The following is an 18201-nucleotide window of genomic DNA, read 5'->3' as shown; positions in this document are numbered from 1 at the left end:
AGAAGGGTATTCTTTTCCAGAAGGGAGTGAACATGAGGGAGAGGTTACAGAAATCTTTAAAATAATGTGAGGGTGCAATGGGGTAAACAGATGTTGCCGTACGTAGGCAAGATCAAAACCACAGGCCATCGGTATTCGGTAGTATCTAATAAATCCTATTCGGACCCTAGGTGTGGTAGGAACTGCCGATGCTGGGGTCTGAGATAACGAGGTGTGGAGCTGGATGAACACAGCAGGCCAGGCAGCACCAGAGGAGCAGGAAAGCTGACGTTTCGGGTCTGGACCCTTCTTCAGAAATGGGGGAGGGGAAGGGGACTCTGAAAGAAATAGAGAGAAGTGGGGGAGGCAATGATGGAAGGTGGATAAAGGAGCAGATAGGTGGAGAGAAGTCGGACAAGTCAAGGAGGCAGGGATGGAGCCAGTAAAGGTGAGTGTAGGTGGGGAGTTGGGATGCGGGTTGGTCAGTTGAGGGAAGATGGACAGGTCAAGGAGGTGGGGATGAGGCTAGTAGGTAGGAAGTGGGTGTGGGGGCTTGGTCTGTGAGGTGGGAGGAGCGGATAGGTGGGAGAAAAAACGGACAGCTCAAGGAGGTGGGACGACGAGCTAGGCTGGTTGTGGGATGAGGTCGGAGCTGGGGAGATTTTGAAGCTTGTAAAGTCCACATTGAGACCATTGGGCTGCAGGATTCCTAAGCGACATATGAGGTGCTGTTCCTGCAGCCTTCGGATGGCATTGTTGTGGCACTGGAGGAGGCCCAGGAGTGGGAGGGGGAGTTGAAGTGATTCGCGACTGGGAGGTACAGTCATTTGTCATGAACCGAGCATAGGTGTTCCACAAAGCGGTCTCCAAGCCTCCACTTGGGTTTCCCCGATGTAGAGGAGGCCACATCGGGAACAGCGGATACAATATACTACATTAGCAGATGTGCAGGTGAACATCTGTTTAATGTGGAAGGTTTTCTTGGGGCCTGGGATGGAGGTGAGAGGGGAGATGTAAGGGCAGGTGTAGCAGTTCCTGCGATTGCAGAGAAAAGTGCCAGGGGTGGTGGGGCTAGTGGGCAGTGTGGAGTAGACGAGGGAGTCACAGAGAGCGGTCCCTCTGGAAGGCAGATAAGGGTGAGGAGGGAAAAATGTCCTTGGTAGTGGGGTCAGATTGCAGGTGGCTGAAGTGACGGAGGATGTTGCATTGAATCCGGAGGTTGGTGGGGTGGTACGTGAGGACGAGGGGGATTCTGTCTTTGTCTTTGTTGTTATTGCGGGGAGGGGGTGTGAGGGATGAGTTGCGGGAAACGCGTGAGATACGGTCAAGGGTGTTTTCGACCATTGTGGAATGGAAATTGTGGTCCTTGAAAAACGAGGCCCCTAGGGGTGTCCTCTTTATCCAGACAGTGATGAAAATGTGGAACTCAGTACCACAGAGAGCTGTTGAGGCAGACAGCACTGAGATGAAACTGCAGCAAGTAGGGTAGAAGGAGGTTGTACGGAGGAGAAATACCCAACAAAAATCAGTTGGGCAGATTGGCCTGTTTCTATTCTGTAATTACAGTGTAGATGAATTATCCTGATGCTGAATGGCTCAGTAAGATTTTGAGCAAATAACTTAGGCTTTGCAAATGCCGAAAGTCATTGGTAGGAGGAAGTGAGAGGTGGGGATGGGATCAGACTTGGCTGCGATACCTCAGAGTTGAACAGCTTGTTAGTACTCACTGTGAAACATTGTTCTTTAAAAAGATAGAGTTTAGGCCGGATCCAGCCTTCAAGTCCACTCTTTTTCCGTTAGAGAGCAGGGAGTAAACTGGTCGGAATGAGGGACTGTTATCAAATCATAAACTCCAGGAGCAGATCTCTGTATTCACTCAGTGACAGACTGAATACAGAACAAAAGGAGACCACTTAGCCCATGTCTGTCTCTCTGTCAGATTTACTTACCTACTTTACTTCCCATGGCTTTCCACATAGCCCTACACATTCTTCCCCTTCAGGTAAACAATTCCTTTTTGAATGCCTGCATGGAATGTGTCCCCACAACACTATCAGGCAGTGTATTCCATATCCCAACCCTTGCTGCATGAAAAAATCATCTTCACATTGTTATTACTACTTCTGTCAATTTGATTCTCCTTCCTTCCACCAATGGGAACATTTTCTCCTGTACTCTGTACAAACCCCTCATGATTTTGAATATATGGATCAAGCCACTTCAATCTTGTGTTCTTCAATGAAAACAGCCCCAGCTTATTCATATATCTGAAGTTTCCCATCCCTAGAACCATTCTTTTGAATCTTTTCTGCACACCCTCTTTTCCTTCACATCGTCTTAAAGTATGTGCTGCACACTGAGAACTGGTTGCAATATTCAAACTACTCAATGCTCTATGCTTCTTTAACCATTCTCAACCTGTTTACCACCTTCAAAACTGTATGCAGATCCTGCATTCCCTTTAGAATTATTTTCTTTAAACTCTCTCTCTGTTTTTCCTACCAAAATGAATCAATATTGCATTTCATCTGCCACTTGTCCATCCACTCCACCAACTTGCTTATGTCCTTTTGAAGTTCTGTAGTAATCCTTCTCCATGCACAGTACTTCCAAGTTTTATTTATCCACAGACTTTAAAACTGTGACCTGCACATCAGGGTCTAGGTCACTAATCTATATTAAGAAGAACAGAGTTCCTAACCCTGAACCCTGGGAGCTCCACTACAAAATTTCCACTAGTCTGAAGAATATTAGTTAAACACTCCTGTTTCCTGTCATACAGCCAATTTCATATCTGTGTTGCTACTGTTCCTGTTATTCCTTGAGCTCTAAGTTTGCTGGTAAGTCAGTTGTGCAGTAGTTTATCAAATACTTTTTTGGGAATCAATGTGGACTACATCAATCCTCTGTTATCTCCATTTTTTTAAAAAAAAAGTAGGTTAATTAAACACAATTTGTACTTCACTTTAGCAAATTTGTTCTGGCTATGCTTCATTGACCCATATTTACCCAGGAAATTGTTGACTTTGTCCCAGTATGTCACTTTTAGAAGCTTCCCCATTATTGGGGTTAACATGACTGATCTGTAGTCGGTTGACATATTTTTGCACTTTTTTTTGACAAGGGTGCAACATTTGCAATTCCTCTATCCTCTCTTGCACCAGCCCTGCATCTGAGGAGCATTGGAAACTATTCTCAGTACCTCCATAATTTCTACTCACTTCCCTCAGTATCTATGGATGCATCTCATCTCTGTTTGGTACCTTATATACTTTTAGTGCAAAAACCTGTCTAGTACCACCACCTTAACAATTTTAAAACCCTTTTAATGTCTGAACTTGCCTGGGGAAATTTTTTTTTGTATATTTATTTAATTTCCCCTTGAATCAGTGAATGTTTTTCTGCCTGCTGACTCTCCTTTTCCTTCCACAGCAAGCTGTCAGGAGACTGTGAGGTCATGTACCAGAGTGAGCAATTAGCAGACCAGCTCAAATCCTACAAACCCGGCCAAGTGTTAACGTGTTATGTGTCGAAGGTACAGCAGCTGATTCCGTACTGGGTTTGGGGATCAGAGGGAGCAGGGCGTGGTCACTGAAGAGATCCTGGGCAAGGAGGGAGAACAATTCTGAACCCTCCATGTTATCATTCTGATTTGAGTCAGATTGGTGTGTGCAATTTGTACAACGGTACCTATTGTAACTTGACATTAATCATTTCGGTGATTTTTGACTTCCTGGTGTGAAAGTTGGAATGTATTGAGCTGAATGGCCCCAGGATGATGGGTGATAGGCATGTTCTATTTCTGTCACTGAGAGTACGGTTCGTGGCAGTGGCATCAATTTGGAAAATGGGACCTGGAGTAGGAGTAGGCTGTTTGGTCCCTGTGCCATTTTTTTAGTGGGTGAAGGGTGCTTTTGGGGAGAGGGGATTATTCGGGCTATTTGACTACAGCAACACAAGAACTTGTTCAGTTTGAATGTCACCACCGTGACCTGCTCTGGCTCTGAATTCCTGTTCTAGCTGTGACCAACTCTCATCTGTTCTGCCATATGACCTGCTTTTGCGTCCTGTTTCTGCCTCACCAACTCTTAACTCTTCTTTCTCCCTATTTCCAGTACAACTGTACCAAGAAATGTCTGGATGTTGAAGTGACTCCAATCATTCAAGGGAGTGTGGAGCTGCTGCTGATGTCTCAAAGAGTCAAGGTAAGTCTCCTGCCGTGATACAAATTGTAATCTCAATCAGCCTGGCTCCCTGAATCAGAGGGTCATTGGTTCAAGTCCTGTTTGACATCCAATAATCCATGCCGACATTCCCAGTGCCAAACCAAGAGTGTCTTTTCGTGGAATGGTTACAGTGTAGAAAGAGGGCAATTGGCTCATCATGTCTGCTCTCTAAATGAACATTATGAGCATTGATGCCAATCTCCTGCATTTCATCCATATCCTTAATCAATGTTTCTATTCAAGTAGTCATCCGGTATCCTCTTGAATGCCTCAGTAGACTCCTGTGCTTCCACCGCACTTCTAAGCAACACCTTCCAGACCCAAAGCACTCATGAGATGTTAAATCAAGGCCCTGTTTGCCCTTTTAGGTGGACATGAAAGATCCAATGGCATTATTCTAACCTCGTCCTGGTGTCATCGTCATAATAGCAGAGGAGGGTCATGGGACTCAATATTAACTCCATTTGTGTCTCTGCAGATGTTGCCAGACCTACTGAGCTTTTCTTACACATTTTTTTCATCCTCCTGGTGCCCATAGCTAATACTTATCCTTCAACTAGTATAACTAAAATGGATTGTCTGGTTATTATCACATTGCTGTTTGTGCAGTGCTTTGATATTGGTTGATGTAACCTCTCAGATCCTAAGAATTGTGTGACTCAGCATTATTGGAATTATTGACTAAGCCCCAGTGATCAATCACTATCAATGAATTTATAACAGAACCAGATCTGAGTTGAGGAAAGTCCCCAGCCGTGGAGAGCTTTAGGAATGATTGATTCAAAGTTGGCTGGTACTCCCAAGCGCACTGCATCCCGTGTACAACATGAATCAAATTACCTGTCTGCCCTGACATTTAAAACTCATAACTAGAGCGTCATGTGTAATGGGAACAGAAAATGAAGCCAAACTATCAAATCTTTTTATCATATTAGCACTTCTGTTAAATCTTTCACTCTCTGGTGAAAGTGAATCTTAGGATTGGGTGTTCATGGCTCTCCAATAACCCCTACCCAAAGCAGTCTCCCTTTGATAATACTTCAGCTTTCTGAACAAGCTGACAATTTCATCCCAGTTGAAACGCTGCTACTGTGACATTTACAAACACCTTTTTTTTTTTTCCCCACCCCTCCCAATCACTCCACTTACTTCAGCACTTGAAGTATCCCAAGAAACATTTTCAATCTGGTCAAGCCTTAACAGCAACAGTGATCGCCCCAGACAGAACAAACACTCGTCTCAGCCTCTCTCTCACAGGTAAGATTGAGCTCAAAGGCTACTATAGCAGAGCAGGAAGAGAGGGGGTCTATGTTCTGGTGGTTGCTTAATATATCACGCTGTCTCCCATTAGTGGAACAATGAACAACAGCTGGGAGGGATTATTGGTTGGAGGTGAGAGCCACAAGCAGGTGTGGGTTCAGAAGGGAAGCAGGGATACAGTGGAGAGGTTTGGGGGTTGAGACTTCCTGAGAGTAGAGTTTGCTGACTGAAGACTCTGAATGTGGGCCACAGTGCACATAGTCTGGAGGTTAGAGGATAGAAGTTGGAATCTCTGGTGAGATGCTCTGGCAGGACTTGGACCTCAGAGATTCTGAAGTCCAATTCAGACCCAGAGAACTGGGTAGTAGAGACTGGGGCAGGCTGTGAGAGAGGGTGTCACTTGGGAGATGGGTTGCAGGATAAGGAGTAGTTGGGGTTGGAGGCATTTTTTGGAGAGGGTAGAGGGCTGGATTTGATTGGAGTAGACTCTGGCCTAGTGATGCTGCTGAAACTGAACTCTTACAGGAATCATTCAACTTTGGTTTGAACCCTGAAAGGTTCACTGGGCCCACACTGTTTGTGGCTGTGAGTGGGTTTTCTCTCTGAAACAATTGACAAGATTTACAATTTTGTGACATGATCTGTTCCAATCCTGATATTTGTACTTTATTAAACTATCTTAAACAAATTCTCACTCATTCCCTGAACTCACTGTCTAGGTGCATGCTCTCTGGATGAAGGTTCGATAACACTGGGCACAATCGAGAAGGTCACTCCACACTTGGGGGTCACCATCAGGCTCCCTTTTGGAAAGACTGGTCAAGTGGGGCTATGTGATATAGCAGATTCGTACAAAGAGTCACCATTGGAGGAGCTCACCCTGGGCCGCATGGTCAGGTTAGATTGAGCACGTAACAGGCAGAATTCTCCCTGCTGTTACCTAGTTACCGCACTTACAGACTGTGCCTCGCTGCAGGGAGGAGAATGATAATTGCTCATCAGTTGTGTCTAGTGGGTCACACACTTAACTCTGTGTTAGAAGGTTGCGATCTCAGATTCTCAGATCGCACAGCCACTATTCAAAGAGGCACACGGGAGCTCCCCATGCGACCGAGTAATTTTTATCACTGAAAGCAGATCCTCTTAATTATTGTCTCATCTCTATCATGAGAGCTTGCTGTGCTCACCATTATCATTACAAGTAATTTATAACTGATGTAATGTAGGATAGTAATTGAACAAGAAGGTGCTGTAAAATTTGTGTTTTTCGATGGAAACTGTAATTAATTCCGTTGAGTTGCCAGTAGATGTCTGCTCCACTTTGTTTCCTGACTGATTTATAAACCTGGGTGACTGTGAAAGTCAGCAGCCTCCCTACCGAGCCTGGTTTGATCCAAATAATTACACAGATCAATCAGCTTCTGAAGAGATGAGAACAAATGTTTTTATATAACCCTGTTCCCAGACTGTCTTCTCAATCCTCGCATTCCCTGATTTATTGTTAACATTTCTGTTGCTTGCCACAGATCAAATTATTTGTTTACCCTCTTGTAGTGACCTCTCTCACTGACTCTGGTGTTTCAACAGGTGTTGTGTCATTTCAAAGAATGAGCATGAGTTGGCAGTTTCTCTCAGGAGCTCGAGGTGAGCATTTTTCAGTTAACACTCTCAATCTTGCCCTTTTTTATTTCCTCTCTTTCTCTTTCTCTTTCTCTCTCCCTCCCCCTCTCTCTCTCTCTCTGTCTCTCTGTGTGTGTGTCTCTCTCTCTCTCTCTCTAGCTTTCACTTGACCTTTCTTGATCTAGTCCCCTCTCGCTCACTGTCTTGACCTTTTTTTTTTCCTGTCTCTTGCTGTTTTTTTTGTCGCACTGTCTCTCCCAATCCGTCTTCCACACACCAGTCCCCACCATCTTCGCCCCCACCCGCAACACACCAGACCTTCAAGGAGCTAGAGCTTATCCAGCAGCACTGGGATATTGCCAGCCTAGGGTGCTTTGCAGCAGGGAGTACACGTTTGACCCCAGTATTATAAGGGATATGTACGTGGAGTGACTGGTCAAATAAATTAGTCTGTCAGCTTTGGGCACAGGGTCTTTGCCAGTGGTGGTATGGCCCTACAGAAATATCTGAGACAGAAAGAAAATCTGTGGCATTCTTTGTGAAACTGATGTTTTGCATTTAGAATTGTTATATTTTATTTTAAAATCCTTCAATTGACTAGCTTCTCCCTTTCATCATCACCTTCCCCACCCTGACAATTATTCCAGATCTCTGAAGCTCCTCGAATTCTGGCTTCTTGAATATACTCCAATTTCCATTGTTACACTATTCCAAGCGCTGTCATTCCCTCCCTAAACCTCTCCATATCTTTCCTTTAAGTGGCTCCTTAAAGCTTGCCACTCTCCTGATTACAGCCTTGCTGTTCTAATTGCTGAAATTGCACACGTTAAAACAGAAGCTGATCCATCAAATCATCGCTGGATCCTGAAGAAACTTAATCAGCTGAAATCCCTCAAATGACATTATATTTCAAACAAAAATAGAAATTGCTGAAGAAACTCAGCAGGTCCGGCAGCATTTGTGGAGAGAAAACTATTTGTATTTCGAGTCCAGTGACCCTTCTTCAGATATGATAGCTAGGAAAAGATGGTATTTATTTGCTGATGATAGGGGTTGGGGGGAAGAATAGCAGTGAATGGATTGGTGGAGTCAGAGGCCAGAGAGAGAGAGAAAGTAGGTAGACAAAGAGATTGTTGATAGTAAGCCAGGGAAGAAAAGAAGCTCGATAGGTAATTGGGCTATGGGTAGTTGAAAATGGGTTAGCTATGCTGAAAGTGGCCCATTTCATGATACAGCCTGGGGTTTTGGGGTAGGTAATAGATTCAGAAGGAGGTGTTCCTGCTCCAAATTGTTAAACTGAATAAAGTCCTCAAGTGGAAGATGAGGTGGTAAGCCTCCTGGAGTACTACAACAGGCCCGAGACAGACACAAACAAAGTTGCTGGGGAAACTCAGCAGGTCTTGCAGCATCTATAGAGAGAAAAGCAGTTAACGTTTAGAGTCCAGTGACCCTTCCTCAACATAAATTACTCAAATTTTGCCATGTGCACGTGTGTTGAAGTGGTAGGCAGCTGGAATTTTAGGTCACTTTTACAGATTGACCACTTTGCCAAACACCTCTGTTCTTTCAGACTGCATCTACCCAGTGTCTACTGGGCTACGAGGTTACAGATTGTTTTGGAATATGATTCTGCTGCTACTAATAGCCCACAGTGCCTCTTGGATTCCCAGTCTTTGGTTGGTTTGTTCCAAGTCAACTCCATTTAGCACAACGATGATACTTCATCTGGCCAATCTTCTCTTTACAGTCAAGTGATGATTGTAAAGAATAAATACCTCCAAGGTCTGGCTTGTGTATTTACCATTTAGCACAACTGATCGATGCTGTGTTTTCACGTGAGCTTTGTCTTGCACTACCAACGTAACCTTGTTCCATTCTCCCACATTCTTAACTAGCTTCCCCTTACATACAGCTTTGCTGCTTACTTCACACTCTCATAGCAGCAAATTCCCCATTATCAGCACTCCAGGTAAAGAACCCTCTCCATATTGGATTTGTCAACGAGTATCTTCTACAAATTTATGGTCCTTAGTTTTGGGGTCTTGTCCAAATGGATACAGCTTCTCTGCATCTATCCTGCCAATCCCTTTGACCTATCAGGTTACCTTTCTTAGAACAAAGAGCCTGTGGTTGTTTCAACCTTTCATTTCTACAAGAATTTTTGTGAATTTTTTGACATCTCTAGTACCTCTATCTTTTTTATAATGTAGAGATCAGGCTGTAAACAGTGTGATCTAATCAAAGTTCTACTCAAATTTAACATAACAAGTTTTTGTCTGCATTAAATTGAAAACCTGTTTGAAACATGTCATCTTGCTACAGTTTATTGAGTTTTCCAGATTGATGTATGTGTGCCATTCCTCTCTAGAGTGTACCCTGAGCGTGAGTCTTCAATAAATGACCCAGAGATTACAACGGCCAAGGATCTTCGGAAGGGGCAGCTCCTTAGAGGTTATATAAAGGCTGTTGGAGAGCCTGGAGTCTTTGTCAGGTGAGCATTGTGTGGTTGTGGTGAGAGAAGTCAATCATGAATAGTGTAACAGACTATAGCAAGCCATTGTTTGCAAGTGTAAGCATGAGCTGAGTATACGTCCCCTTGTCTGGATTTTTAACCCTGGGCTGTTGTGACATTGAATGTATGTTTCTTAGAGCAAAACTGTTTCAAATCAATGTCAGTTACTTGCAAGCAGACACATAACTTACGCAGGCTGCTTCTTTCCAAGTCTCTGTGGGCAATGGAGCACTGATACTGTAATATTTTAAAGGTGATGTCAGTCTTGTTATTTTACCACTTGTCCCAGTGGTGACCACATAAGGCGACCACAGGCAGCAAGGTGTGATGCACTGAGGCATTGACCAAAGAAAGGAAAGAATGTACACGTGGGTGGTGGAGGCTATCTCCTTAGTCATTCACAGAAATCAAACGATTACGAAGAACAATACAGAATAGGAACAGGCCCATCAGCCCTCCAAGCATGCACCAACACATTTTGCCCTTCCATATTAAAACCCCTCACTTACAGAATCTGTATTGCTCTCCTGCCTTCCTATTGGGCAATTGACCTTATACAGATCTTTAAAGTCAGTAAATATCATTGGGTAGTGCTGGAGAAAATATTTCCATTTAAGGAGAATGGATCTGCCCAATTTCTCTGTTGTACAGGAAACCACTTCTCTGATATAATTTCTATCATTTCTGAGTAGTTATACCAATAAATTTATACATCACCTACAGTGCCTTTGTCATATTGAGATCAGAACTGCTCACAGTACACCAAGAGCACTTTTCATTCTGATGAAAGGTCATTGACCTAAAACATGAATTCTGTGTTTCTCTCTCTGCCAGGCCTGCTGAATATTTCCAGCAATTTTTTTTTAATTTTAGTTTTTCAGCATTCGCAGTGTGTGTTTCGCAACCAAGTTTCAAACATAGTCCGTGGAAATGAACCCACTGCTTTGTTTCCTTTTTCCCTACAGCTTTGTTACCCTCCATCACAGCCTTCAATGGTTTGTGAATCTGTACTGCTGATCTCTCTGTTCCTCAGCTCTGTTTAGATACGTTTTCCAAAATATGGTTTATTTATTCTTCTTGCCAAAATGCCCACCTGCTTTGAAATAAAAAGCCTCTGAAATGGCCTTACAAGCCACTCATTTTAGGGGCAGTTAGGGATGGGCTGGCCTGGTCAGTGACACCGACGTCCATGAGTGAATATATTTTTCATAAATGATTAAATGATTTAATGGTAGATTCCACAAGGAAGCATGCAGCAGTTAGTTTTAGCAACTCATACCTTGAGGTTTCCCCTTCAGCATCCTGTGGTGCAGTGTGAAGGAGGAGGTTCTTTGGGTTTTTTTTAAACTGTACGGCTATGCAGTGAAGGCTGGCTGTACGGAGTTAGTGCAGATATTTCAACAAGTAATCTTTGTGTTTCAGCCTCTGTGCTTCGCTGTCAGGCCGTGTCCTCTTCAATTATGTCACAGATTACTATGTCAAGGACCATGGAATCTTCCTGGCAAGCATCCCAAAAGGAAAGCTGGTGACAGTCAAAGTACTGAGGTATGAATTTACTAGGAAGGAGGCACCGAGCAGGAGAATTGGTGAAGATCCTAAGCTAGTGCTCACTGGTCGAGTTAGCTTAGCTCGACATGGGTAAAGCCAACTATCAGGCTTCTCTGATACACTGAGCTCACCCCAAAACACCACAACATACTCCAAAGCAGCACCAAGTAGTCAAAGGCCAAGAACCATTTCCTGGCAAGAGTCTGCACCTTTGTTGGAGGGAAGGAAACCAAAATGGGCTGTAGATAGATATAGCACGACCCATCAAGCCTGTTCTGGCTCTTTGAATGACTTACCTAATTAATCCCACTCCCTACCTCTTCCCTGCAGTCTCCAATTCCCTTTTTCAGTGTTATTATTGAATCTGCTTCCACCACCCTTTCTCACAGTCCATTCCAGATCTTCATTTTTTCATTGCATGTAAACAAAAAATCCATTTTCCAATTATCTTAAATCTGTATTGTTTATTACTGCCTTCCTGCCAGTGGAAACAGGGTAGGGAGACAGAAGCTGTCAAACTCCTTCAGAATTTTGAACACCTCTCCATCACCTTTCCGCAGTGAGGAGAATAAGCTCACCTTCTTTTGTTTCTCCGTTTAACTAAAGTCTTTCATCCCTTTGCCATCCAAGTAAATCTTCCATGCCCTCCAAGAAAAAGATTTGCTCTATTTTGAGGATTTCCTGTGGCCAGCTGTGTATAATTTAAACATTCCTTTTGCAGCATAAATAATGGACAAGGTGAAGTGGAGCTGTCACTCCTCCCTCAGGACACAGGAGCTCCAGATGTGCTGTCAAAGTCCCTTGGCTTACCATCCAAGCAATCCAAAATGCTGAATGATGCAAAAGGATCGGTCTTAAAAACCTCCAAACGCAAGAGAAGAGGTTCGGAGAGTGAGCAGGTAGGATGCTCCATGCCAAAATGTTTTGGTTTTTTTTCTAATTGAAGTGTTGACTCTCCATTACCCTTCACCCATTAACTCGGAAGGTGACTCCTTCTAACAGCCAGGAGAGCCAGCCATGCTGAGTGAGCTGGCAATAGGGGTTTGACCAGTTAGTCTGATCACTAACGTGCTGAAGTGAGCGGTGGGAATTGCCTTCGGGCCCTCTATTTAACACTATCCTGTGATTTGTGTTGGACGTGTATGAGTACGAATTGCAAGAGATCAGAGTTGACTTTTTTGCTGCTTGCATGCCAGACAGAACACTCGTGTATCAGGCTTTGACGAGTGAAATCTGAATATGCTAACTCAGTAATTTTCCCAATCCTTTTTCACAAAAAGGATAATTAATCAATGACTAACTTCATTCATCAAGTGATGTAGTTGACACAATTGAGTAAATCCTTTCTGCTCCATGTTTCTATTCTATAGACATGTCACTTACTTTAGATACAAAACTGTTCAATATTTCATCAATCTATAATCCATCTAGCATTATAGTGAGATATTTGGAGTCTTCAGTGAACAGGTTACCAAATGAAAGAGTGATTAGTACTAGGAGTCCCTGATAACAGTCCATCGAAGGACAGAGGATTAGTTTTCGGAACAAAGCCTCCCCATACTAGAACAAAAAAAGCTGGGGGAGGTGTGGAGAGGATGTGGTTGTGACTGGGTGGGCGATGCCGGAGGGTGCGGAGAGTGGGTGGACAGCATGTTGACGAGCATTAACCAGAAGGAGTTTTGCTGTTCTCTCCCTGTAGCTGCTCTCTGGCACTTTGTAGGTGATCTCACTGTCTGGCAAATTATTTTTATCTGTATTTGACTTGTTTCCCATTAGGTTTCCTCCAAAAAATTGAAAATAAAGAAGAAACAGAAGCATTCGGAGGAGGCGGACAGTGGAGTGGAGGTATACTGTCATGAGGAGGACAGCGACGCTGAATTTGAAGGGAGTAACACTGGATTATCACCTGTATCCCAGGTAGATATTTAACTTTATGGGAGCTTTGTTTTGGATCTGGAACATGCCAAACCATTAGTTCTTGGTCATGTGACAGCCCTTTCAGCTATGTGCTGGGATTGGTTGCTTGGGGTGGGGGGTGGTGTTTAAGTTTCACTGTGCTCCATTGGTCCGATGTCCACTGCCCTTCAGTGATAACAACAGAGAACTTGCATTGATGTGGCACCTTTCTCAGCCTCAGAAATGCTTTATAGTCCTGTTACATATTTCTAAAGTGTACTCATTAGAGTAACAGGCTGCAGCCAATTTGCACCCAGCAAGATCTCAAATTGCAATGTGATAATAACCAGATAATCTTTTTGTGTTGTTGATTGTTGGATAAATGTAGGCCTGGGCACCAGAGCTCCAATTAGTGTCCCAGCTGAAAAATGGAGCCCCTGAAAGTGTAGTACTCGCCGTGACCTGCCCTTCCAACAGGGCAGGAATGAGCCTGGACCATCAGATGGGAAAGGGTGTATGTTTGATGCTCATTACAACCAGTGGCCTCCTATGCCTTATGTATTAGATGCTAAACCTGATTTACAAGAAAGAATTAGGAGCCGGACAAAGGCATCCAGCCCCTGAAGCCTGCTCTGCAATTTATTAAGATCATGGCTGTTCTGATTCTGGCCTTAACTCTCTTTCCCTCCCTATCCCTTCATAACCTTGACTCCCTTGTAAATGAAAAATCTTTCTAACTCAGCCTTGAATATATTCAATGATCCAACCTCCACTGCTTAGTGAAGGAAGAGCATTTCAAAGAATAACTGGCCCTAAACAGAAAAAATTCCTTCTCATCTCCATATTAAATGGGATCCTCCTTATTCTGAAACTGAGTCCCCTTGTTCTAGATTCCCCCATAAGGGAAAATATCCTCTCAGCATCTATGCCATCAAAACCCCTCGGAATCATACGCTTCAATAAGATCAACCCTCATTTTTCTAAACTCCGGTGAGTATGTTTCCTGATAAGACTACTGTATTCCTTGTATTGTCATGAAGAAGCTTTTCGACTGTAAATACCTGGTACCTAGTAGCTAAAAGCTACTGTTCTGTCTCAGCAGCAGCCAAAACCCAGAAAAACTCAGGTTCCCAGGCTAGAAGTGTCACGCAGCTTTGCTTGGGATGTGAGTTTAAACACCATCTCTCCTGTGACTGGGAAACATGAAGACATTAGCTCAGACAGTGAGGATGACGAGCCTGAGGACTCCAAGGTAGGAGAGATTTACGCTGTGTTCTGTACTAATTGGTTTCTTAGTCCTAGCACTAACTGCCCAAAAAACAAACAATTTGGGAAAAGGATCAGAAACTAGTTTTCACTGAGCTCTCAGTGACTTTGGGAGCAGTATTCTGTTTGGGAGGTACTGCGTATCAAGATGGGGAAATCCCTTTGGCGAATAATTGATGACTGAGAAGTTATATCTGTCATGCCCCGTGAGATAGGCAAGGATTACATTCCTTTAGCCCCAGCCCACCACCATGGCCAGATCCCCTACCCTCTGTAACCCAGCCAGAGAGTTGTAGGGAGAAGGCAAACGAGAAATATGATTTTCAGCTTGACTAAATGTGTTTGACCATTTCTTCAGGCCAAGCTGACGAGGAGAGAGAAGGAAGTGGGGAAACGGCAGATGGAAAAAGAGCTGATGAAGGCTGAGCAGCAGCTGATGGACCCCAATCGACACCCACAGTCAGCTGATGACTTTGACCGTCTGGTCCTGAGCTCCCCCAACAGCTCCATTCTCTGGACACAGTACATGGCATTCCACCTGCACACCACTGAGATTGAGAAGGCACGAACTGTGGCAGAGAGAGCCCTGAAAACCATCTCGTTCAGGTAGGACCACAACTGAACCAGACAGAGAGAGAGAGCTACTGCATCCAGACAGAAGAGCCAATCCCACCTACCCTGGTTCGTTAACTCTGCTGGTGTATTCAACAGCCTTGCAAGTCTGCTTTCATTCAAAGAAGTGTCCCATTCTCTTTCCTAAGTCTTTCTTCCTTTACTTTTGTATCAATGGCCCTTATTCTAGACCCCATACATCTCCATTAATCTTCTATGTGCTACCTTACTCGAAGTCTGTGTACATCACATCTGCATTTCCCAGCCCCTCAATCTAACACCTCACTGAGCTCTTTACTACGAATGCTTACTCACCTAAACTTGAAGACCAAGAATGTTGTTCCCTTGGGGTTATTATTTAAACTTTCAGTGGCATTCTGTACCTTCAGGGGAGCTGTCCTATTGATTATCCGACCTTTCCTCACTTCTACTACTGATCATGAGCGTGATATCTCAGTCGTGGTATCACACGCCAATAACTGACTGAGTGCCAGGTGTTGAAATACTGCAGCACGCCAGCAGGAGACACTTGAGAGCAATGACTTCTGTTTATTGCAAGCAAGGTGGGAAATTGGGTGTGTTCCTCTCTCTCAGACACTGCACCTTGAGCTTCCAACCTGCTCTGTCATTGAGCTGTCATGTGGAAGAGAGGGCACTTAACTTAGCTCTGAGGACAAATGCAACAGTCCTGCTCCATAGCAGAACCCACACAACAGCAGTTTGACACATAACCAGTGAACCTGCTCTTGAGTTGCAAAGAAAGTGCATAGCAAGAAAGTGCAGAATCCATGTCCTTCAAATATTGTCTTCGGTATCAATTTTTATAACTGCCTTATTGATTTCTCTCTCTCTCTCGCTCTCTCTCTCTCTCACTCTCTCCCCCTTACCATATACTTTTGAAGAGAGGAGCAGGAGAAATTGAATGTCTGGGTTGCACTGCTAAATCTGGAGAATCTCTATGGCACAGAAGAGTCGCTGATGAAAGTGTTTGAACGTGCTGTTCAGTACAGTGAGCCACTGAAGGTCTTCCAGCAGCTGGCCAGTATCTACACCAAATCTGAGAAATACAAGGTAAACACAAATGTTGTCAACATGGCTTACTATTCCATCTGAGTTTGTGCAACAGTGACTGACCTGTCATAAATAACTTATACAGCAGAGCAGAGGTGATCTACAGATCAGGTTGGGCTGTTTGTAACACCAGCAACTTGGACTGAGTTGAACACTGAGGCTGCTGACTCTACAAGCTGCTGTTATGTAAACCATGTGCTTCTTGGTGAAGCTGATTCTACTGTGTCCCCATCAAACACTCCCAGACTGGGTACAGCAGGGTATTAGATACAGAGTAAAGGTCTCTGTAGATGACAATAAAATAAAGGAATGTGGATGCTGCCAATCTGAAATAAAAACAGAAATTGCCGGTGAAACTCGGCAGATCTGGCAGCATTTGTGGAGACAAAGCAGAGTTAACGTTTCAAGACTGGTGTCTGTTCATCAGGGTCCGAACTGATGTGTTCTGATGAACAGTCACCAGACTCGAAATGTTAACTCTGCTTTCTGTGCATAAATGCTGCCAGACCTGTTGAGTTTTGCCAGCAGTTTCTGTTTGTGTCCCGCTACACTGCCCTCATCAAACACTTCCAGTGCAGGTACAGCATAGTATTAGATACAGATAAAGCTATGTCTGTTCCAGGACAATATCTCAGTTTTGTGCTGACCTCCATTTTGAGGTGTATCCCCCAATTCCGAAGTGACATTTCCTATTTTTGACATTGATCGTCCACTTCTAATTGTCACTTGGCCCCTGATTGGGTGCTGTGGATGCCTGGGCTCTCCACCTATCCCAGCTAGATTTCCAAAGCTCTGTTGTACTTGGCTGGTAGCCAGGGGGCCCTCTGTGATCTGAAGTGTATTTATACCATTGTCACAAAGGTCAATCAGCCTTTGATGTGGCACTTCTCAATTCCTGGATAATGACTGAAGCTGCCGCAGTGTTATCTCAGTCTGACTGTTACAGAGTTCGAAGGGTTGATTGTGAATGTTAGAAAGAGAAAATGTTGAAACTGCTTAGCAGCTTCTGTGAGGAAGGGGAAACAGTTAATTTTTCCTGTGGATGACTTTTCATAAGGCCTGATTTTGGATGCTCTTGGCTGTGTTAGACTCTGGTAATGCAAAATATTTGAGATTTGGGCCAGTATGTGATGCTTGTTTTGTGCTTTGTGCATGTTTTTCAGCAAGCAGACAACCTGTACAACACCATGCTGAAACGGTTTCGCCAAGAGAGCACTGTCTGGCTCAGTTACGCCACCTTCCTCCTCAAGCAGGGAAAGACTGACTCTACCAATGCTTTACTGCAGAGAGCACTCAAGTGTCTGCCCCAGAAAGAACGTGAGTCAGCAACGGGATGTTGGTCACGTGTGTGTAGAGTGTTGGAGGGGAGCTGACCATGTAGCTGATGTCTTCTCCCCATCAGCTGAATGCAGTTCTCACCTTCACATTTTCCCCCTTGTCTGGCCCTCTCTTGCTCGTTTCATAAAATACTGCTTCTGTGTGCCCATGTTTTATGTCTGTTGGTATTGGAGGGTTAAAGAGAGCCTGTATGCTTGAAAGATAGTAGGAACTGCAGATGCTGGAGGGTCTAGGCCCGAAACGTCAGCCTTCCTGCTCCTCTGATGCTGCTTGGCCTGCTGTGTTCATCCAGCTCTACACCTTGTTATCTCTGTATGCTTGAGCCTGAATTGGCAATCAAGTGTCTCCTCCATTTTGTCAAACCCATTACCTGAAGTAAAAAGATCACGACTGCCTTAAAGGGGACAATTGGGATGCAGAATCTTTAAGGATTTTCAAGACCAAGGTGGATAGATCCTTGATTGCCAACAGGATGAAAGATTGTCAGGGATATGCAGGAATGTAGAGTTGATCTTATTGAATGATGGGCCAGGTTCAAAGGGCTGCATGGCCTAATCTTCTTCCTGTTCTGTGTGTTTGTAACTGTAGAATCATAGAATCCCTACAGTATGGAAGCAGGCCTATCGAGTCCACATTGACTTTCCAAAGAACATCTCACACAGATCCACCCTCCTACCCTATCCCTGTAAACCTGTATTTCCCATGGCCAATCTACCTAACTTGCACATCCTTGGACTGTGGGAGGAAACTAAAGCACCCAAAGGAAATACACACACACACACACACACACACACACACACACACACACACACACACACACACACACACACACACACACACACACACACACACACACACACACACACACACACA

General features: G+C 44.1%; 1 protein-coding gene across 4 annotated transcripts in view; it reads left to right on the top strand.

Moving 5' to 3' along the window:
• The window catches only part of pdcd11 (programmed cell death 11), a 61155-nt gene that overhangs the window by 39618 nt on the left and 3336 nt on the right, over positions 1–18201 (top strand). For 3 of the 4 annotated variants that reach the window (XM_048608877.1, XM_048608879.1, XM_048608880.1), the window contains exons 23-35: positions 3412–3514; positions 4095–4184; positions 5360–5462; positions 6185–6362; positions 7053–7109; positions 9454–9576; positions 11020–11142; positions 11867–12044; positions 12922–13062; positions 14141–14293; positions 14666–14913; positions 15822–15990; positions 17154–17307. In XM_048608877.1, coding sequence (XP_048464834.1) covers positions 3412–3514; positions 4095–4184; positions 5360–5462; positions 6185–6362; positions 7053–7109; positions 9454–9576; positions 11020–11142; positions 11867–12044; positions 12922–13062; positions 14141–14293; positions 14666–14913; positions 15822–15990; positions 17154–17307 — 1820 coding nt within the window. The remainder of the gene's footprint in view (positions 1–3411; positions 3515–4094; positions 4185–5359; positions 5463–6184; positions 6363–7052; positions 7110–9453; positions 9577–11019; positions 11143–11866; positions 12045–12921; positions 13063–14140; positions 14294–14665; positions 14914–15821; positions 15991–17153; positions 17308–18201) is intronic. The other variant, XM_048608878.1, reaches the window with a different exon arrangement.

This window comes from Rhincodon typus, chromosome 20, assembly GCF_021869965.1.
Source record: "Rhincodon typus isolate 14 chromosome 20, sRhiTyp1.1, whole genome shotgun sequence".
Classification (NCBI taxonomy): Eukaryota; Metazoa; Chordata; class Chondrichthyes; order Orectolobiformes; family Rhincodontidae; genus Rhincodon; species Rhincodon typus.
This window is presented reverse-complemented; position numbering and strand designations above follow the sequence as displayed.